The sequence below is a fragment of the Podarcis bocagei genome (assembly GCF_964188305.1).
Source record: "Podarcis bocagei genome assembly, chromosome: 12".
NCBI classification, from domain to species: domain Eukaryota; kingdom Metazoa; phylum Chordata; class Lepidosauria; order Squamata; family Lacertidae; genus Podarcis; species Podarcis bocagei.
In genome coordinates this window covers 38,569,147-38,592,261 of record NC_138137.1, presented here as the reverse complement: position 1 = coordinate 38,592,261, position 23,115 = coordinate 38,569,147, and the positions used below count along the sequence as shown (strand labels likewise).

General features: G+C 45.3%; 1 protein-coding gene and 2 long non-coding RNA genes across 6 annotated transcripts in view; 1 reads left to right on the top strand and 2 right to left on the bottom strand.

Moving 5' to 3' along the window:
• LOC308569421 overlaps positions 1–216 on the bottom strand; it is a 33,972-nt gene extending 33,756 nt beyond the window's left edge. The window contains exon 1 of the long non-coding RNA XR_014000712.1: positions 101–216. This is a non-coding gene — a long non-coding RNA (uncharacterized lncRNA). The remainder of the gene's footprint in view (positions 1–100) is intronic.
• NEBL (nebulette) overlaps positions 1–23,115 on the top strand; it is a 190,435-nt gene that overhangs the window by 25,320 nt on the left and 142,000 nt on the right. For 2 of the 3 annotated variants that reach the window (XM_081163172.1, XM_081163180.1), the window contains exons 1-2: positions 15,581–15,822; positions 19,143–19,237. In XM_081163172.1, the coding sequence (XP_081019298.1) occupies positions 15,754–15,822; positions 19,143–19,237 (164 nt within the window). In that variant the 5' untranslated portion in view covers positions 15,581–15,753. Of the gene's footprint in view, positions 1–15,580; positions 15,823–19,142; positions 19,238–23,115 lie in introns of those variants that run through there. The other variant, XM_081163171.1, reaches the window with a different exon arrangement.
• Positions 6,768–15,413, bottom strand: LOC308569435. 2 transcript variants are annotated; one of them, XR_014000730.1, is made up of 3 exons: positions 15,281–15,413; positions 7,728–8,213; positions 6,768–7,233 (listed from the first exon to the last, which is right to left on the bottom strand). It is a non-coding gene; the product is annotated as an uncharacterized lncRNA (long non-coding RNA). The 2 variants fall into 2 exon arrangements; XR_014000731.1 differs by lacking the exon at positions 15,281–15,413 and adding an exon at positions 8,942–9,025.

Below are 23,115 nucleotides of genomic sequence, written 5' to 3'. Positions count from 1 at the left end.
ATGGCAAGGTGAGGCAACTGCCTCAGATGGCAATATTCACTGGGGTCCCAATGTAGATCTCCCCGCCCCCCGCTGTTTTCTGATGTAGATCTTCACTCACCCCCTTCTTCCCTGGCACAGAGGTAGGAGTCTCCACTTTGTGGCTCTGTTCTAGTGCCAAAATGTATTGGGCCAACCCTGATTGCACCTATGGTGGTGTATCTTCAACGCAGTTCAGACCAGCTGGTATGACATCACAGAACATTCACAAACATTCCAGTTGCTCAACAAGCAAGGTTTAAGTTCCTATGTGGGCAGGGAATGTTCTCCATTAGGCTGTGACTAAAGCCTTATGCTTTGTGGGGCAGCTTGAGAACAGAGAAAAGACTCCAGGAGGAAGGGGAGCTACAGGATAGGGAGCCCCAGAGACAAGGTGAATTAGACTAAGAGGAATTTGAAGGAAGCTTTTCTTGAGGAATGCAGCAGAGAAGACAACAAACTGAAGAAAGCGGGGATTAATAAGAGGAGGGACTCTGAATAAATATCTAAGTAAAAGGGAGCTGTATGAGATCTCTGCTATCACTGTCACATTGTGACCTGGCAGCCCAAAGGAACCATCACCCAGGAGCTAGGAGTGGGGTGGGCAGAATCAGCTTCACATATTAATTTGCAGTGACCAGATAATTCTATGACTCCAGGCTTGTTGTCCTTTGGCACGGTGCTAGGCCCTTGGACCATGTGCAACATGCAGAAAATGAAATACAAAACTTACCTTTGCAAGCCACTTCTGTACTCAGACCAGACGTTTGTCTGGTCCCTGCTCTAGCAAAGCTATAGAGCTGCAAATTTCCAGATGGTTTCATTCTGATAGAGGATCCACAACCATAGTATGAATTCATGTCTCTCCCCCCTCTATAGTTACGGTGTATTGAGAGAAGCTACCATCATTCTTTAGGTTTTGGGTTTTTTTCTTCTGTAACAACAACCAGCTCAGCTAGCCCTGAAATACTTGAAAATCAATGGACTGCTAAATGTATTTATTTAAAATCATTTTACCGACTTTCATTAAAAAATAATACCAGGGTGGTTCACAACAGAGAAATAAATGTCTAAAACCAGTACTGATGACTTTTCTCTGCTTCCACAGTTGGACGCAGCAACGCTTCTCAATACAGTTGCTAGAAACCACAGAAGGGGAGAGTGGTTTTGTGTTCAAATCTTCCTAGTGGGTTTCCCAGAGGTATCTGGTCAGCCACTGTGAGAACAGGATGCTGGACAAGTCACTGGCTTCATCCAGCAAACTCTTGTTAAGTTTCCTTCATTGCAGGGGCTTGGACTCAGTGACCCTTTTTTATGTGGGCTTCCCCTAGGAGTGCTGTCCAAACTGTTTTCAAAGAGGGCCAGATTTGATGAAGTGAAGGGCCTTGAGGGCCGACCAAAGGGCCAACCAAAGTTGTTAACCTTTTTTTTTTGATTGAAGTTATTGAGCTTTTTTAGGGTTGAGGTCATTGAGGATTTTTAAAAGGATTTTACCCCAGGAAATAAACTGCCACAGGGGCTGGATTAAACCGACCGGCGGGCCGAATTAGGCCCTGAAATGGACTTTGGACATGCCTGCCTAGGTGTTGGCCACTGTGGTCTGACCCAGCAGGACTCTTATGATCTGATGCTTGAGTTCTGATGATTTTACAACTATACTGTGGGAAATAGTAGAGGATTTTATCTGACTTTTTAAGCCATTTCAAGTCTTTTGAATGTTGGGCTTCTTTCATGAGTGAAAGAAATATGTGAGAACATGACTGCGGAGTCTACTTTAGGTATAAAAACCAGACCTCTGGTGACAGCTGTTGACAGCCTTCATAAAGTAGATACAGTTTGCTTCTCTCTTTTTTTATTCCTAGACAGTGACATCATAAAGGCCAGAGAAGACTATGACAGCAGATTATACTTTCAAAACTGGTTTGGCTTGAATGGGGATAATATCAGCTCTGAAGTATTTGTTATGGGCATGAATAGCACAGGGAGACAAGAGCTGCATCAGAACATCATGTGAGCATAAAGTAACTTTGAGTGACAGTTTGGAATGCTAGTCAAAGGGTACAAATCAATAGAATATCTGGTACAAAGTGTTTCCTAGTGGGAGAAGTTAGAATTAGATTACAAAAGTGGCAAAGCTAGATGCAGACTAGATAAGTGTGCAAATCACAATGCAATAAGCTAGATCTTTGAACATCCTCTCTCCAGTGATTGATGAGTGATTAGAAAAATAACAATAAATGATTTCAGATTTGGAAATGGTTCTCAAAAAGTAATACATTTTTTGTTCCAAGTATGTGCACCGTTTGGTGGCTATGAGTGCTTATTCTTAATATCCACCAGATGGTGCCACTAATCAGCAGAAGTCCTTTGTGTATGTGTGTGTGTGGTGTGTGTGTGTGTTTTAAAAGCATCTCAGCTCAAGAGCTACGTTTCCAGTTAGGCTATCTTTGCAAAGCTCATCAGATATAAGGAACATTACAGTTTTCAGTCCTTCTCTGACTGTGGAACACATATGCTATTACATGCAAACAAAAGCTTTTGTTTGATGTGCTCTTTGCTCACATTAGGCAAGTTAATAGCTGTTCCTCATTTATGCAGGACAAAAAACATAAAATGGGACTTTCAGCCTCTGAAATAAAATCATACAATTGTAGAGTTGGGAGGGACCCCAAGGGTGATCTATTCCAACCCGCTGCAATGTAGGAATCTCAACTAGATCATACATGACAGATGGCCATCCAAATACTACATTATTCTACATACCAAATTATTCTACCTCCCACCCATGTGAAGCAGTGTTATAAAATGACATTATATTAACTCTAACGAGCACAATTTGCTGTCCCACCACAAATTAAATAACAGTTGCCTTTTAATTTAGGGCAAGCTTTTAGAAATGTCTGTTACAACATTCAATTGGATCATTTAAGGGGGAAGCTGGTTGTGTGGCAGCTGCCTTGAAGACAGAAGAAAAGGAAACACTAGACTGGGAAGTTCCCAATCTTATTTTATTTTTCCCCCCCTTCCGCATACAGAGCAGACCTCCCTCTACCTACTCTCCTCTAAAATAATCCGACGGGGAACCCTAGGAATGGGCCTGTAATATCAATTAGGATATAGAAAAGAATGAAATGCTGGAAAGGCAGGAAGTGTGTTCAGAAAAATGGGTGAGTTTTCCAAACTGAAATCTGGATTGAAGACAGAGCTATGGTCACTCACAAAAGGGCTTTCTGCTAGCCCAGTGGTATCAACCCTCCAGTCAATGTCTTAAATACAGAGCTTGGGGAATAAATTGTGTCTGTGTTTAAAGCAAAGGTTGGAAAAGTTGAACTGAATTGTGCTAGTGTCCCTACTCCTCATTTCTGCCAAATTGCCTTATATGCCAGAAAAGTAGACCTGCACAGGTGACCTTGTATGCTGAGGTTAATGTTAGGTATGTGTTCCGAAGAACTTCTTAAATGTATTTTATTTTTTCTGAACAACAAGGAATGTCTTGTGGCACCTTAAAGAGCAACAAATTGTATAATAGCAGAAGTCTTGGTGAGGGGTTTGTGTAGATAGTGAGGTCAGAAGAAAATTAACTGCATACGGTGCTGACTGGCAATTGCATCATTAATGCTGAATGTTCACAAAAGCAATTCACAATAAGCATAGCGACTTCTATTTTAATCTCCAACCTGTGACATAATCACTCATCTACGGTGTTTTTCATTTGAATGACGTACTCTCAGTGACTGTGCTTCATGTGTCATGCTTAACGACATCACCAGGACCCACCCCTGTGACATCACCAGGGACCATCTCTAGCTCTCAGGTTTGGGCCTAAAATCTCAAGATCTGGGATGCTCCTGACCTGGCAGCCCTAATCAGAATGCATCTGGTACAGATCTGACCCATGAAAACCAGCTGTGTCTTCAGCATGGTCTGCTTATATTATCTTTCTCTCTGGCTTCTCTGAACCCATGTCCTATTTCAGATGATAATCAGTATGGTATACATCAGGGCTGAGCAACCTCTGGCCTTCCAGATCTTGTTGGGCTACAGTTCCCACCATCCCTGACTATTGACTATGTTGGCTGGGGTTGATAGGAGACGGGAGTTCAATAACATTTGGATGGTCATCGTTTGCCCACCCCTAGTATAGGATATACAATATTATTAATGAATATGCCTTTGAGAGTGTAGTTTCCTTTGAACTTGTTGCATGTGCTCACTAATAATGGTAATTTTTCTCACCGTAGCCCAAGTTTACCCCACTTAGCTGATTTTCTAAGAAATCAAAGAAAGCTCTGTTTACTATCAAACTTGCAAGGACTGCAAGCCAACTTCCCAGTTGCGTGTTGTGAGGGGCATTTCTAAAAGCTTGCCCTAAATTAAAAAGCAACTGTTATTTAATTTGGAAAACCCAAAATTTTGTCATTTTTTAAATAAAAAAGCATACACTGGTAGCTTATTTGAAGCCTTTTATTTTCATGTTGCACTAGGAACACAACATTCTGCCAAAAATCCATCCTCTAGCTAACAGCACTCTGTGCCAACTGCTCTGGTTTGCCTATAAAAGAGGCACAGTGTGTGTCTTCCCCTTGAAAAATATATAGTGCTCACAGATTTTAATGACTCAGTGAGAAATTGTCATGAACTTACTCCAGAACCCTCTAGATATCAGGGTTTGTTCGCCCGAGCTTTTCAATCATGGACTTTTAACATACACAATTTGTTTACTGTGCTGTTCCTCCCTCTCAGATGTTTCCACTGAGTCTGCTCTTTCATACTTTTGTTCATTTGATTAGTTTCCATAGTGACACTCATTTGTGAAGTTTAGAGTTCCCTCCTAGCAGGTTCTCATAAATGCCAGTTACTGATCACCGGGGCTTGTGTGCCAGGTTAACGAGACAAAGTCAGCCTTATTTTCAACACTTTTCATTGTATGTGAATGTCTGTGTCTTTATTTCACTTTGCATTCGTTTGAGAAGGTTCTTTAGCCTTTGAGAGCCATTCCTTTTCTGAGGCAGTTTTGATGGATAGAATCCTAACTGGATTTCAGCTGCTGAGGCTGTTGAACTGGGCGCTGTTACATAAACTGAAGGAATTTCTCTTCAACCTCTGCTGCATTCTAAAGGGCACTTTCCTTTAACTCAAGTGCAAAATAAGTGGTTTCTCTTCTGTGACTTTTCTTCGGAACTGAACAGCAGCTAAAGAGTTCTCTGTGCACAGACAACATCAATATAACTTGATGGTTTGGAAACTGTAAGAAATTATGGACAGTATGTGCATCAGAACATACCTATCCATACTGCATTGCTTTGAAAGGGATAGTAACATATGAAGAACCTGCTAAATCATGTCAATGGCCCATCTAGTCCAGCATCCTATTCTTACAGTGGCTGAACAGTTGCCTCTGGGAAACCAGCAAGCAGGATTCAAGCCCAAGAACACGCTCCCCACTTGTGGCGTCCAGCAACCGGATGCACATTCTGATCTGCATTTGAGTGATCTGCATCCCTATCTCTGCTCCCATATAACTAGTTAAGTGGTAACATCTTGTTTGCACAGTTGGTTTGGGTCCTGAGAGCATGGAAATGTTTTTTTCTCCTGGAGTATATATTTATTCTCCTGCCAACCTAGCAGTTCGAAAGCACATCAAAGTGCAAGTAGATAAATAGGTACTTCTCCGGCGGGAAGGTAAACGGTGCGCTGCTCTGGTTCGCCAGAAGCGGCTTAGTCATGCTGGCCACATGACCTGGAAGCTGTAAGCCAGCTCCCTCGGCCAGTAAAGCGAGATGAGTGCTGCAACCTCAGAGTCGTCTGCAACTGGACCTAATGGTCAGGGGTCCCTTTGCAGTGGTACCTCGGGTTAAGTACTTAATTCGTTCCGGAGGTCCGTTCTTAACCTGAAACTGCTCTTAACCTGAAGCTCCACTTTAGCTAATGGGGCCTCCCACGGCTCAGCGGCAGCGGGAGCAAGATTTCTGTTCTCATCCTGAAGCAAAGTTCTTAACCCGAGGTACTATTTCTGGGTTAGCGGAGTCTGTAACCTGAAGCATATGTAACCTGAAGCCTATGTAACCTGAGGTACCACTGTACCTTTATATATTTATTGTAATACTAGGGACTGCACACCTGTGTGCTTTGCTTGCCAACCCCTGCCATTTTCCTCACACTAACCCCCTGCAGCTTCCCCTTTCCACCCCATGCAACTACTAAGATGACCTTTTATCTTCCCAACCCAGTAACTGAAGCTATTTCTCTCTTCTATCCTGCACCCCTGGTTTTACCATCACCCCCATGTCCATGCCTCTCCCCTCCTTTTGTGCAACCCTCTGTACACAAACCACCTCCATGCTAAACTCACATGACTCAGGACCTCATTACCTTAAGGACTGCATCTCCCCATATGAACCAACCCAGACCCTGTGCTTTCCCCCCAAGGCACTTCTCTATGTCCCCACTTCCCAAAAGGTTCAGAGGGTGACAACATGAGAATGGGCCTTTTCTGTGGCGGCTCTTCATTTGTGGAATGCTCTCCCCAGAGAGGCTCACTTGGCACCATCATTACATGTCTTTAGATGCCAGACGGAAACATTCCTCTTTACCCAGGCCCTCAGCCACTAAACAACTATGGCCTTTTAAGCATGGGGGGACCTGTTATTATGACTTTTTTCTGTGATTGTGTTATTGTCTTTTATTTTAATTTTATTGTCTTTTGTTTTTATGGCTCAAGGCCTCTGTGCTTTGATGACAAGTCATGGGTCTGTCCCAGTTTATGGAGTGAGTCCCTGATTCCAACAGTCCAGCTACAAAAATAGCTTGTTTGATTACACTGCAGGTGATTCCAGAGACAGGGGCTGGTACATTTTCTTTTCAAAATACTTTTTCCTGACATTTTGCATGCAGAAGACTTCCACTCTTTATTAGAGTAGCATACCTTGCCTCAGTTGGATCAAGCCTGGTTTTCATTTTACCTAAGCTTCAGGAACTCAGTGGCACAAACTTTTGCTTTAAGGTTGTCTTTGTGATGCTTGAACAGTCCTTCTCCATGGCATGTTGGCCTGAGCTGAGCTTGAATGGAAAAGGATTCTTTCCTTGAGATGTTGCTTCTTTCAGCCCAGAACATCAGTGCCTGGGACCTTGTCCTCCTGGGATACTGAGTGTGAACAATGATCAGGTTTCCAAATGTGCCCGCAGGTCCCAAAACAGTGGCAAGCCCTCATCTACCTATTGCAGTGTTTCCCAACCTTTTTTGGGCAAAGGCACACTTGTTTGATAAAAAAAATCTCGAGGCACACCACCATTACAGCCCCGTGACGTCAGTGCGCAGCGTCACGCCGGGAGGGACGCACGAAAGTGTAAGTTTCAATTTTTTTCCCTCCCCCTTGCCGGGGAACCTCCAAGCTTTGGGGTGGGGGGGGGAGGAGGCAGCAAAGCGAGGCAGGAAGGAGAGCACGGCTTGGCTGGGTGAGCTTTGGCAGGGGCAGGGAATGAGAGCCGCGAGGCGGGCGCTGCGGACGGAGGCGCTGCCCGCCGAGCTCGCAGGCAGCCAGGCAGGCAGACGGCGAGAGCCCCGCGCTGGGCGGCCTCTCCTCGCCGCCGCCACCCCGCCTCTCGCTGCCCGACTCGCCCGCCTCCCTCCAGGCAACATCTCGCGGCACACCAGGCAACATCTCGCGGCACACTAGTGTGCCGCGGAACAGTGGTTGGGAAACACTGACCTATTGTATCACAGTCATATTCCATAAAGAAATAGCCATCACACATAGTATCCAGTGGGTGCTCCCTCTACAAACACTGTAGTCCAGGCAAATCTTTCACTTCAAAAATCAATCTATGGATGCCCCCCTGCCTTATTTCTGCAAGTAGTTGCTGCCATAGATTTTTAAGGGAGTAAATTGGGATGGCAGCAAGGATGCAGATCAGAAGCTGCTGCTGCTCCTTACTTATCCACTTCCCACGATCTCCCCCTGCTAAGCGAGAGGCTGTCTGGCATGACTGTGAGGACAAAGAAGGTTCTGTGGTGGAAGGAGGACCACATCGAGCCCCTCAAAACCTGATTTCCTTGCTTAATTTGTGTCTGTGTCTATCTCCTTCTATCTCAAAATCTGAAGTTTCCTTGGCTGAATTGTAACAGACTCAAACAAGGTTCTTCTTCTTCTTTTTAAGCAAGCAGAGAATGCCCTGGGTGACTTTTACAAGAAATTCTTCAAAATGAGAGAAGGAGAACAGGATGGTTTTGAGTAAGCAAGGAATAGCTGAATCAGAGGTAGTGATGGCCCCGAGGTCAATAGGTATATGCAAGTGCTTCTCCCAACCGAAATATTACAAAGAATGACTTTCTATAGAAGCATTTGTAGAACCATTTAGGCTGCAGTTCTGCTGACAGCCAAAGATATCTGGGTCCCATTAAAATCAATGAGATATACATGCACAAAATGTACTACAGTATAGTGATTTGCATATTTCAAGGAGACTGAATGTACTTCCTGGCCTCCATTTAGAACTATTTTGCTCAGTATGGGTGAGCTAGAATGAACACAGATGAAAAGGGAGGGGAAAAAACTTCCTCAGGCATCTGTCCTTTTCCTCCTTTTTATCTTTCTCCCTACTATATGCATTATCTTCAAAAAATTCTGTTCCTCTCTTCTGTTGAGTTTGCTCAGCAAAGTCTAATATCATTTCCCCTTTAAAGTATCTCCCTAGATTGTTCTACTTTTCCTGCCCGTGTGATGGTATCTATTGCTGCAGTGTATATGTCACTGAAGGGATAAAAAATAAGTCAATTGTTTAGTTCAACATGATTCTTAATGTACTTGACTGCAATGCTGACTCTTCTGCACAATCTCCAGCAGAAAATATTGAATTATTGACTATCGGATAAGCCATTATATTCAAAACATTACTCTTGCATAAAAGACTGCAGTTATATTACCTTTGTTCTCTGAGGTTGCTGGGCAAGATAGCCACGAAACTCTGTGACAAGGAGATGAGCTGCATGAAGAAAGTTCTGTAAGGCACCGGAGGGCTGAACTCTAGGAATTCGGCAGCAGACAGCAGATTCCAAACTCCGCACCATCAGGACACCTTGCAACAGGAGGAAATGTCTGGCCTGATTTTGTTGCTTCACAGCAGCACCTTGATAATGGCAGAAAGAAGAGCCACAGGTGGTGTGTGCTAAAGGGGTCCTGTTTGGCTTATATAACTGATAACTCTAGCTTGCTTCTTATTCTGAGTAATTTGTCACCTAAAATGGCTGCTCTACAGGCTTCTGAAGGACTCATTAAAAGGCACGGTGGACTTTCAGAAACTGAGTGCCTTTTCCACCTGCATTGGACTATGCTACCTTCCTCTTGCATGAACGTTTACTGCCTTGAAGTAGATTGCATGCCCCTGACCTCCTGACCATTGGAAGATGACCTGTAACTCAGCTTGCTTAGAGAGGCTTGAATGGGGTTAAGACAGACAGAGTGGGAGACCTAAACTGGCTCTGTCTCTTTGCCCTCTGCGCTGACCTGTACTTTGAAGTCAAGTTAATATGTGTTAAGCATCACCCTCTTTCACTTCCACCTCCTTTCTCACACTTTCTCTCAACCTTGAGATGTAAGGTCACCTTGATGTATCTTCTGAGAACAAAGGGACAAGCATGGCTTCTTTGTTTCACCAACTAGTTACATAGGTCTATAGAAGAACTCTTTCCTATCAAGACTGTACTTTTTAACATGTACCCTGCAGTTAGAAGAAGAGTTTGGATTTGATATCCCGCCTTTCACTCCCTTTAAGGGGTCTCAAAGCAGCTCACATTCTCCTTTCCCTTCCTCCCCCACAACAAACACTCTGTGAGGTGAGTGGGGCTGAGAGACTTCAAAGAAGTGTGACTGGCCCAAGGTCACCCAGCAGCTGCATGTGGAGGAGCGGAGACGCGAACCCGGTTCCCCAGATTACGAGTCTATCACTCTTAACCACTACACCACACTAGCACATATGTGAAATGGAGAACTTGGTCCAATACAATGCCCCCCACCCGTGACCCTCCAGATGTTGTTGGACTATAACTCCCATCTCCTTGGCCATTGGCCATGCTGGCTGGTGCTGCTGTGAATTCTACTCCAACAACTGGAGGGCCACAGGTTAGCCATTCCTGTGCTAGGTTATAGAAATAACACCTGGTAACAGTCTTAGTCTTGTCATTGCCTGTAACAGGAGTAGCTAATTTAGAGCCCTCCAGATGTTGTTGGCTATGCTGACTAGAGCTGATACGAGTTGGAGCGCAACATCTGGATGGTGCCACGTTGGACACTCCAGTCTGCACCAACCAGGTCCACCAGCAAACTGTCTCTTGAATTTATCAGATAGAACAATAGTTTCCAGCAAAATGCACATGCTATACAAGAGAGTGGGATAAATATAAAATTATAGTTTTAAACAGCTCCAAGGAGATACTGATTCCTTCGGGAGGGAAAACTGCTTATTAGAGAATGAGGACGTTGCACTGCAGCAGGCATGAGCAAGCTGCCCATCTCAACACAGCAAATATTTATCTCTCCAAATGTAAGCATATAACAAGGATTAATTTTATTTAAAGCAAGATAATTACTACGGGTTGATTCAAGCTCTGTGATGCAGAACCAAGCAAATCAGCGTGGCTTTGTTCTACATGCCTTTCTTGGGGGTGGCTATTTTATCTTCGTTTTCTTTTATCAAGATCTTGGAAAAATATAAAATGTTAATCTCATCATATATTATGCAGTATTCAATGAGAGTATAACACCCATGAACTGTATGCTGAACAATTTGAAAGGGAAATTGTCTTCCCCCACAGGTGGAAAACTGTTGTTGCTTTCCATACAGAAGATGAAATGTAACTGGAAGGCATTAATTTTGCCTTCAGTGTTCAACTCAGCTTGTATATACATGAGTAACTGCAAATCTTTTGCCTTTGTGGTATATCTGCCCTCTGTTTGTGGAATACAACGGTCTGCAGAAAATCAGTGTGGTGTGTTGCAGGATTGGGAAATTCAAATGGAAACTTTCATAGACAAATCTGAAATACAGTAGAAGAATTTGCTTGAGCATTTTCTCCTCAAAATGCATTTTGGCTTTACACAAAACTGTGCTTTTTCCACATGCACATGCAAAAAATACTGATTAAAAAGTATCTGTAAATTTGGGGGGGGGGAATATAAGAAAGGAATGGTCATGTAAATTGAATTGCCCTGGAATTCCATGTAAATCTGTTCAGGACTGGCACACTGAATTGTAGTAATTTAGTTGTACCACAACTACAAACACTGTATTTTATTTTATTTTTTAAACCCAAGCGATTGGTAACTCTTGAAGAAAAGATGAAGAATCACATTAGGAAGTTTGCAAATACCACACAAGCAATGGTTACCGTACTTTGTTTCTGTATTAGCACAAATGGAAACGTAGCAGGCAATTTAATCTTCAAACTACACATAACTCCATTGCTTCAGTGAGTTGGAAAATTGGGAAATGATTTAAACAGGACTGCCTTATGCTTTCTGCCAGACTAATAGGATTTTACGCTAATGTAGCATTTAGACTTGTGGTATTCACCATGCAGCCTCACACACACAGTGAAGACTAGTAATTATAGCTGCTGTTCTCATACGAGGAAACTGTTCTCTAACAGGGCACTCCTATGCTTGAGTTAAACAGGTTGAGAGATCAAAGGATATGATGGAAACCCTACTACTCTGGTGGAATGTGAGATATGCTCATGGAATACCTGAAACAGGGTGGGATGGGGGAGGCTCACATTTACATTGCATCCTATGCTCCTCCAGAGCACATCCATGCCACAGTGGAACTTTACACTAGTCCTGAACCCAGTGCAAGAAATTTTCTTTCCATTGACTTCAATAGGAGGAGAAATAAATGTGGAAATGGCCACCTCCACGTTGACAGCTGCTCTGCCCATGCTGCAAGGATAGAGCATAGGATACAGTGCAACTCAGCAGTCAAGGCACAGTGCACCATCACCAGACCATAGCTTAGAAATGCTGTAACTGGGCAGATGATAATCCCTGGCCTCAGTTTACACAACCTTAAAGCTCGAAACTCCAGCCAACCTAGCAGTTCGAAAGCACGTCAAAGTGCAAGTAGATAAATAGGTACTGCTCTGGCGGGAAGGTAAACGGTGTTTCCCTGCGCTGCTCTGGTTCGCCAGAAGCAGCTTAGTCATGCTGGCCACATGACCCAGAAGCTGTATGCCGGCTCCCTCGGCCAATAAAGCAAGATGAGTGCCGCAACCCCAGAGCCGGTCACAACTGGACCTAATGGTCAGGGGTCCCTTTACCCTTTAAAGCTCGAAAGGGGGAATTCGGCTGAGCAGAATGGTGGAGAAAAGGACATTTTGCACAAAGCAGCACCCAAGGGAGCTTGACTATAGTGCTAGCACTTCTCTGCCTGGATCTCTTACACTTGCTCACCTTGGGACTCCGGATAGACCAATGGGGATGGGTCTATTTGGGTGAATGAGGCACTGCCCAACCAACCTCAGTCTGCCCTCAGCCAGCCTCCACTCTCCTGTTTCCTTATTTACAACCAGTTCAGGATGTGGCCTTGGCTGTCAGCTTCCTCCTCCTCCTTTTTGGTCTCAGTGTTGCCCTTGTAAAACTCAGGGGCACAAAATTCTCCTTTAAGAACTGGCACTGTATGTATCTGTAATGGGAAGGTATGCCTCCTGGTATCTGAAAATGTGAACAAGTTTCTACTCATCACTTCAAGGATTTGAGCAGTGATCTAATCAGCAAAATGTCAAGCTTTCGTTTGCATATGACAACCAAGACTTTTGGCACCTGAGGCGAACCATGAAATGGCACCAGCCCCACAGCCAGGGAAGAAGAAGTGAGTGAAGATCTACACTGGGAACAAGGGAGGAGTGACAACGTCCTTCAGGAACAAGGAGGGGAATCAGCTCAACCTTACCTGACTGTTGAAGTAGGAATCAGAGGCTGTCACAGGAGGGAAAGCAGCCAGGTGGGTGTAGCCCAGACCTCAGAACTCACTGCTTCCTCCCTCGGGGTGGGAGGAGACCAGCAGCACCTCCTATTTGCCGAGTGGCTGCTGAAGAGATGGCAGATCTGGCCTCCAAGGAGCATGCATTCATTGGAGGCTGGATCTACTGCCCCTGTAGATTCTGGCGCCTGAGGTGGTTGCCTCACCCTGCCTCATGGGTGGGCCAGCCCTGCCTCCTTTGCTGTCACGGCTATTTTGGTTTGCATTTAGTTTTCTGTAAATCAGAGTGCTGAAAGTCATTGTGTCATGTCTTTAAGGCTTTTGGATATAAAGGTATACCCCGAGGAATACTTTGGAATCTTTTGACTTTATTGATCTGGGTATTACACTGATGCTTGGGGGCAGGGGAAGGGCAATTATACTTTTTTGATAGCATAGCATTTTTGTTATGGTTTTATGCCCAAGACACATAAAACTGAACAAATATTGGAAGCAGGTTGATGCCTAAGCATGCAGCATGCCCACTAATCATCCATCAAAATCTAAAAGCAATAATGGGGACAGACCCTATCCTGAAGCCCTGAAGCTTTTTCCAGTCTTGCTAAGCTCTCTTTCTCTCTGCTCCAATTCAAACCACAACTGCTGTCTCTCTAGTCCTCCCACCAAGCTGAAGGCTGTGTGACATTAAGATTTTAGTACTACAGTACTTATAGAAATGATTCTGCATTTATATTTTGTACTGCTATTGCATTTTGGACGATTTTATAATGTAAACCGACTTGAAGAAGCTTTGCTCAGAAAGGAGAAGTGCAATTATTTTTATTTAATAAACAAAGTTTAAAAAAGAATTCCAGAGAGTTTTCCAGAGGTTAACAGTAGAACCCTATGCATGTTTCCTTGCAAGCAAATACCATGAAGTTCAGTGGGCCTTACTCCCAGGAAAGTCTGTACAGTACTGCAGCCAAAGGAACACTGTGTTGGCTTGTTAAGTCCTTGATCACCCATCAGTTGTCAAGTGATGATTCACAAGTGATCATCAATGGTGTCTAAAAACCAACACTATAATTGTACAGGAATGTGAAAGGTCTGCTCAGGGGATGCTAAAACATCTTCAACAGTAGTGCTGTTAGGGCAGGAAATCAGTGCAGAGGTCCAGGGCCCAACTCAGCAGAATCAAAAAGTACCACCACCTAATGAGCTGGGCCAAGGATCTAAAAGGAGTGGAGGAATCTGTAGCCCTCCAAATGTTGTTGGACTCAAACTCCCATCAGCCCCAGCCATCATGGCCAAGAACCAGGTGATGGGAGTTGAGGTCCACCAGCACCTGGAGGGCCAAAGCTTTCCCCAAAATTACCAAACTGCACCCCTGATAGTTTGTTTGGACCCTGTACAAGAACCAGAAGGCTGAGAGGGAGGGTGTGTCAAAAGGAAAATGATTTGATACTGATTTATATATTGTTATGAGTTTTGGAGGGAGGAAGCAGGCTGTATGCGAGATCCTTCTAGCCCTTGGATCCAACAAGTGTTAGAATATAAGCCAGCCTAGCTTCTTGTGTTGAAGTGATTGCCTGGGTGATGGGCCATTAAGAGAACCAAGGAAAGGGGGCCCTGTGTGAGAAGACAAATGGGTGGGGAGAGAGTTAGGAGGAGAAATCCTGAATGTAGAGTTCAGAGTGGCAGTGATGTGACTTAGAGTTAAAGCAGCAAGCTGAAGAGTGTCAGAGTAACATTTGTTTTCTGTTTAAATCCAAGGCTGTACCTATGGGAGAAAGAAGACCCTTTTGGGGTGCTAATGCTGCGAACCCCTTCATCGTAGGCTCAGGTTGTATATATGTATAAATAAACCACCTATAATAAAGATGCCACAGTCTCCCCAGTGCCTCATTCCAAAAAGACACGAACCCTGGATAAGTGCCTGGAACCTCTGAAATCTCACATCACTGGGATATTGGGATGGCATGCCGCACTACAGAAGTAGCTTTGTATAATACTTTTATATGCAATACTGTATGCATTTTTGTAATATTTTGTTTATGTTGCCTGTGGTTGCTCCGGTTTTTTTGTACACCGTTTTGAAACATTTTTAATATATTAAGCGGTATAGAAATCAATCAATCAATCAATCAATCAATCAAACCAGTATTGGTAGGGGGAGGTTTGCAAACACGTCTTGTTGGGAGGCTGGATCCTTGGAGCTTGGAAGGAGATACCAGGGAAGGAATTCTTTCTTCTCCCCTAATTTCCCCCACCTCCTGCTAAGTTTCGAAGGCAACAACTTCTCCATGCTGACGTTTCCATTCTTCTCGAGCCCTGATGGCTAAGCCATAGAAGCGGAGAGGCCAGGCCACGTCCCCCCACCTGCTCCGGGGGTCCTCCTCTTCCTAGAGAGAGAGGCCTGGCGGCGAAGGAAGCAGCCCGCCCCCTTCCTTCAGCGCGGCGGGTCTCTCCCTCTCTCGCTCTCTGCTGGAGGAGCGGAGCGCGCAGGCACGAGGCGGAGGCGGGCGCAGGCGGAGGAGGCTCCAGGCAGCAGCGGTTGTTTCCCCCCCTCCCACTCGCTTGCACATGCTGCCGAGCCTCTGTCGCAGCCGCCGCCGCCAGCTGGAGCCGCGCTTCCGCCGCTGACCTTCCTCGCCAGAGAGTCCGCAGTGCCCGGCGATTCATCCGCCTCGCTCGCTGCTCAGCGCCGCGGCGGCGGGCAGGGAATGCCCCAGCAGCTCGGGGCGGCCGCCGCTTCCGCCGGGACGCTTCGCGGAGAGCTCGACCATGAACCCTCAGTGCGCCCGCTGTGGCAAAGTCGTCTATCCGACCGAGAAAGTCAACTGCCTGGATAAGGTGCGCGCGGGGGAGGGCGGGCAGGCGGGCGGGGTGCGTGGGGGGAACAGGAGGAGGAGGGCTGAGGGGAAGCAGGACGAGGGGCGACCCGTGTGTGTGTGTGTGTGTGAGGGGAGAAGGGAGCTCCCCTCACGAGCTGCTTCTGAACTCCCTCGCCTCCCTGCCCAGCGTCATTTTGCTTCACCTGCTTGAAGAAGTGCCTGCTGCTCTCCCAAAAATCGGAAAATGCGTCGCTTTTTATTCTGTGTGTGAGGAGTGAGGGCTTCAGGGCTCCTCGGGGCGCCTTGGTTTTCCTCCCGCCCCTTGAACTTGACTCCCCCACCCAGGACGGGGAAAAGTGTCCGCCACTTGCACTTGTGAGAGGTGAAAAGGGAAACGTAACAAAACGTAATAATAATTATAATGGTGATGATAAAAAGCCAGAGCCTGCTAATTCCACCCCCACCCTCGCCTTTCCAGTTAAGCGCGGGCTGAACATTGCCCTTGCGGTTCCCCAGAGAAGAGCACGGAAGGGGGCGAAGCGGAGGAGCAAGGTGGTGGTGGGGCGCCGGCGAGGGAGCGCCACGAAGGGTTAATGGGGAGCCGTGAGGTGTCGGTGGTCGTGGGGGACGCACAGGCGCGCAGTGGCCTGGCGCTGGGCTGGGCTGGGCTCCGCCGCCCGCTTTGAGGAGCTGGGCTGCGGTGGGATGAGAGGCTGGAACGGGGAGCTTCGCAGGTGGCCGAGCGCGCGCCTGGGCGGCGGCTTGTGCATCGGAATCTGCGCCGCTGCTCCTCCCCCGCCTCGTCCCCTTCCTCCTCTAATCAGCGCGGGGTGGGCAGACGGTAATTAACGTGTCAACCAGCCACTGACGCATCGCGAAGCGCGCCCGCCGCGGTGGGGGCGGAGCAAGATTAATCTGGATACAGCCCCCCCCCCCCCCGGCCGTCAGTTTTGCGAGGGGTTTAGTCAGGTCCCCTTTCAATCTGTCCAGAAAGCTTCTTTAGGTTGGATATGCTGAGCAGGCAGCACAGTAGGTGGATGTGTTCATCCCTCCCCGGGTGTCCCCCCCTAGGGAAAAGAGGGCCGAAGCTGCTCGCCCCCCTCGCCCTCCGCTCTTTAGCCCTAAAGGTGAGTCGTCCCTTTGCTCCGGACTCGGAGCGGTTTCATCGCCTCCAGGGCTGCAGTGCAGAAGGAGATGCTTCTGACAACGGCAGCTTCTTACGCAACTGCAGCCAGCTCGGGCGGTGTGACTGACAGGCAAGTCATGGGAGGGGGTGAGGCTGATCATCAGCATCCCGGGCATGCCCTTTTCTCCGAAATGAGGGCTCCTGTCCCCCTCCCCGTGGTGGTGGTGATCGCAAAAGCACGTTTGTCTGAAGAAAAACCGCAAAGTATTGAGGCTGTGTCAGATGCCTCTGTTTCTCTGCACCTTCACCTCCCCAAAAGGGGATGGGCGCCTCTTAGACTTCAGGGTGGAGGTAGTTTCTGTAAAAGTACAAACAGGCTTAATGGGTGGTATTTGTTTATCCAGTGTTTGGGATGGGTATTTGTTGAAAGATTTTCTTAAAGAAACCTTATTTCCTTCTAATACTCAAAACAACCCAGAACCAATTTTTTTGGGGGTGTGTGTGTATATGTATGTGTTAAACTTAGAAAGGTAAAGCTGCGGTCATCAGGGAGGTGTGACAGGCTAAGGGGATGATGTGACTTATCACTTAAATAAACTGCTGCCCACCTAGTTAAATGATGACATGATGACATGATGACATCCTAAATCTTCAGGGAGTCACCATTACATTGGGCTTGACATATGTAATAGCAAAAATGCCCGAACTGTATCATTCATTTTAAAAGGCAGACAAATGGCACTTCTGTCACTTGCTTCATAGGGTGTGAGTGTTTATTTGCTGAAAGAGGCCTTGGATTGGATCCAGTCAGGCTAAGTCAGTTGAATTCAGTTTCCCTTGAAGTTGGTGGGAAATGTAGTTAAGACATGACCAAGTTGCCTCATTGGTTTCAGTGAGACCCAAGTTCAACTAGCTTAGGTGGCAATACCAACTGTATGCACCTAGGAGACTTACTTCTGAGTAAACATGGTTAATGTTGCTTTGTTAGTCTGGACCTAAGCCCAGGTGCAGTGAGCCAATGTTAACTGGGATTAAAATGGCCACAATTTTATTGATCACAGGCTTTGTCTTAGGCATTGAGTATACAGCCATACTTTGGGTTACAGACACTTCAGGTTGTACGTTTTTGGGTTGTGCACCGTGCCAAACTTGGAAGGGGTTACTTCCGGGTTTTGGCGCTTGCGCATGCACAGAAAACTAAATCACACTTTGCGCATGCGCAGAAGCACCGATTTTGCGACCTGCACGTGTGCAGACGCAGAGCTGCGGGTTGTGAATGTGCTTCCAGCACGGATCACGTTTGCAACCCCCTGAATTCACAACCCACTGATTCCACTGAATTCACAACTCACTGATTCCACTGAATCAGCCTAGCTCAATTGCTGGCTAATTGATCCTTTAGGGTAGATCCTGGGTTAAAGAATTGCCCCACAATGCAGATCAAATGGGGCAGACCCGCCAGGCTGCCTCTTGGAAAGTTTTATGGCCTATTAGCCCCTGTCTGGGCCTTTGGATAAAACTTTCCCCACGGAACCCTTTACTAGGGTACCTTAAACATTTTGTTCCAGTTTGGACTAAGGGTCCAACCCAATACCTTTTCTGCCAAAAATTGTGACTGTTGCTATGGGGTAGGCAAAACCTCAAGATAGGCACAATTTGTCCGCAGACATATTTCTCCCTGGTCCCGAATACCAATTAATTCCACAGCAAGGTCATGCTAGAGCACTATCCACTTATCTTTGGGCAGGGCCAAAAGACACAGGGTGGGCAGAACATCCATTGTAGACTATGCTGCTCACTCACAGTGAGGAGGACCTGAGTGGAGACTAGCTCCCCCAGGTCTAGCTTGCAAACCACACCCACTGGACCGGCTGTGATTGGCCGATTTGAAGTTCAGTTTCTGGCAGGACCTCCCAGTAGACTCCACAACTAGCTGAGGCTGTTAGTGCCTCCAGAGGTCACTCAGGTGAAGACCCCCTGCCCCCTCTGGTTTCCCGGAGGCTATGCTGAGCTGCAGTCACTGCCACCAGAAAAATGCTAAAATGTGTGTAGAAAATGTGGCATGTGTAAATTGAAAAGGTTTTTGATTTGCACAGTGAAGTAAAACTCTGTAAAATTAGTAGAATTTTAAAAAATTGGAAATCCCTCTTTCATTGTGTAAATGGCAAATATTGGCAGTGGTACCATATGTAACACTATGAATTCTCTTTCAGTACTGGCACAAAGGATGTTTCCATTGCGAGGTCTGCAAAATGGCTCTAAACATGAACAACTACAAAGGGTATGAGAAGAAACCCTACTGCAATGCGTAAGTGTCGCACATCGTCTAGTTTTACAGAACTGTACTGGATCTAAAAGGGTGTATGTCGGGGCAGACTTTTACACTGTGCACATGCTACTGTAAAAGTTAAAACATCATTACATTGGGTGTTTACTTGCATGGATAAGGGCAAAAGCACATTGGGTTTAAACCATGGAAGGGTTATTTTGGGAAAAAGTGACCCCAAATCCAGAGGAGTCCCTCATTTTACACAAACACATTCTTTTTATGGCCCACTACAGTTTATAAACCACAGTTTGTATTATCCTCTTTCACTGAAGGGCAGGAATAATATTTGTTTCATTCTGCTTATGGTTCTTTGGATTCAAACCTATGAAATTATAGTGGAGTCACTATGTGTACTTTTGGTCTACTTTGTGCTGTGAGAGAGGGAAATACTTGAGTATATATTGTGGGAAGCCTCAGTTGGTTCTGGTTCCCTGTGTACTTCAAAATGAGCAACATTTCTTTCCACATGTTATGGGCTACGGTACCAGTAGATGAACAATGTGGAATTTTCATTGTATTTTTTGTAGTTGATTTTCCTGTGTAATGTTTTATTCTGACGCTGAAGATGCTGTCCTGTTTCATTGTTAATTGTGTTGTTTTATGATGTGGATTTCCCCCCATTATTTTTTTATTTGACTTCTATTTGTGATGTTTACAGTATGTTGTAATCTGCTTAGATTTTTATTTTCTGAAACATACATCGTATATAAACTGTCTAAATACAAATAATTTGGTGTGTGTGATATCATAGCACATGAATAGGCCATGATTGTGGTTGTAAAATCCACATTTCATAGTGCGCCTTAATTTCCATCTATTGATTTTGATGCTTTAGTGCAGGGATGGGGAAACTGTGATCCTCTGGATGTTACTGGACTACAACTCCCATCACCCCTGACCATTGGCTTTGCTGGCCGAAGCTGATGAGAGCTGGAGTCTGATAACATCTGGTAGGCTGCAGGTTCTCTATCTCAGCTGTGGTGGGCTAAAGCAAAGGCTTATCTCTTTCAGTCAAAATGCAGAAGCAGCAGGAAGTCATATTGGTCTACCTGTGAGTGATGATGATTTTTTTGAAGTAAAAATGAAATTGGGGGGGGGGGGTCAGATTTTCTTTAAAAAAAGTATTATTGTTTGGGGAAATAAATAAAAAAAGCAGTATACAGATATTGTGATCACTTTTTCAAGTGCCCATATGCCTGCTGGGAACTTGCCATCCGTTTCAATTATGTAGCTTTATTGCAGCTCATCCCTCGGTATCGGATACTTGAACATGTCGTTCATGCTTGGTAGTGGCAATATCTCGATTATAGCAGATTTCTATTTTATTGTGAATTCCTCTTTGCACAGTGGGCATGTACTGCAGATGTGTAGTTTGTCTCACCAAGGAAGTGGTGGTGGCCTACCTGTTCTGCACAGGTTTGCACTTCCCTTGAAGGATCAGATTTGCAACTTGGGGATGCTGCTAGATTCAGGTTTGATACTGGATGGCCAAATTGCATCTGTGGCGCACAGTACTTTCTACCAACTAAGGCTGGTGTGCTGGCTGCCCCTAATCCTGGACAAAGAGAACCTAGCCTAGTGATGGCCACTAGCAATAATGGCTATGCTCTTCCTCCATGGCTGGAGGCAGTAATGCTTCTGGATGCCGGTTGCTGGAAACCATAGGAGGGGAGAGTGCTCTCATGCTTAGATCCTGCTTGTGGATTTTCCACAGGTATCTGGTTGGCCACTGGGAGAACAAGATGCTTCACTAGATGGGTCACTGGTCTGATCCAGCAGGCTCATCTTATGTTCTTATGGCCAATGTTTCCAATGCTTTGGTTACTGCCAGAGCATTGGTGTGACTGTGACAGTAACCTGAAGATTTCTCAAATACTTAATTTAGTTAAATTGCTAGTCTACTAACTGGGGCCAGCTATATGGAAAACATATTACCAGCTCTTAAACTACACAGACTGTTGTCCCACTTATGGACACAGTTCTGATGTTTATCTTTTTAAAGCCTGATAATTTAGATAATTTAGATCATGTGCTTTTCCCCCAGAGGAGCCTGCCCACAGGTTGTAATTGTTTCCCAAGCCTCCTTGCTTTCTGAATATTGGTGGTGGAGTTGAGTGGCCAGAAAGGAGGATGTGGAATGTCCTCGCAAGAGACACTTGCCTGTTACTGAACCTGGTGCTCTTTTGCACCAGCAAAGACCTCAGTTTATTTGCCCAGGACATCCAGCATGTCTCCTTGCTAGTTTCCACTGACTTTAACATTTCTGCTATGCCAATTTTATATATTGTTTGTTTGTTTATTGCATTTATATCCCATCTTTTCCTCCAAGGAGCTCAGTGCTGAGTACATGGTTCCCCACTCCTTATTTAATCCCACCACAAGGTAGGCAAGAGGTTGTGACTGGCCTAAGGTCATCCAATGAGCCTCATGGCCAGGTGGAAATTTGAACCCTAACCCTTGTGTCCCAGGTCCTAGTCCAACAATCCAGCAGTTATGTTTTTTTTTAAAAAAATAAAAAGTCCCATTTTATCATGTTTGTTCGGGGCATTTTATGATGGTGGATTCATGCTTGTGAACAAAATTCAAACTGCTTTTTAGTATACTCTGCTGTGTACTGTTCCAGTTGCTGCTGTCTTATTATTGTAATGTTAACAAAGTTTTAATTATTGTATTGTGGATATGTGTGTATAGTGCCTTGAAAGGTAGAATATAAATATTAGAAATAAATAAAATCAGACACATGTTTGTACTTGGTTCCATGCCCTGAGAGTTCCTACCTTCAGAACACTGAATTATTGGGTAATTAGTCTTATACTAGTGCACAGATAGGAAACCTGTGGTCCAGCAGCTGTTTTTTGCACCATACCTGCTATCATCCATGATCATTGGCCATGTTAGCTGCGTTGGAATCCAACAACATCTAGAGGACTGCAGTAGAATGACTCCCCCCCCCTCCAAATAGCATCAGTATAAAATGATTTATTTCAAATTGCCTTCTCATGATGCCTGATATCTAAGACTACTCTTAAATGAATTTCAAATAAGAATGGGCACAAACACAATCGAAGTTGTGCACTCCTATCCCTCCTTTTGGAGCAAATGGGATTTAAAAAGGTTTAAGTGAGTTTTCTAGTTTGTATGCATGATGAGTTCTTGCCTGAGAGAAAACAGGGCTTTCTTTTAATCACTGGAAAAGGAGACTTGCCATTCCAGCTTGTGATTTATTTACCTGTTTGCTTTTTCATGTAGTTGCCCAAACAAAATCAAGCTGCTGTTTACAGTAATGCTTTTTTTAAAAAAAGAGCTTGATCCTTTTAGTGTTAGTAGGAAACTTACGTTACTGTTGAGTTTAGCATGCAGTCGGAATGCTGGAAATGAAGGCTGAATGCATTTGGCAACTGAACTGTTCTCCAGTAAAAATATAATAAATACAAACAAATATAAGTGTCTCTTTAAGTGTGCAAAGAATTTTTGCACCAGACTTCCCCAACCTGGTGCCCTTCATTGTTGTGGACTTCAGCTCTAGCTGACGTGATCCATAGTCAGGGGTGATGGGGGTTGTAGTTCAAAATATTAGGTGGCTTCCAGGCTGGATGGAGTAGACTGATTTATAACCTAAAAGTAAAGGTAAAAGTAGGGGTGCAGGTGGCACTGTGATCTAAACCACTGAGCCTCTTGGGATTGCCAGTCAGGTTAGCAGTTCAAATCCCTGTGACGGGGTGAGCTCCCATTGCTCTGTCCCAGCTCCTGCCAACCTAGCAGTTCGAAAGCACACCAGTGCAAGTAGATAAATAGGTACCACTGCAGTGGGAAGGTAAACAGCGCTTCTGTGTGCTCTGGCTTCCGTTACGGGGTTC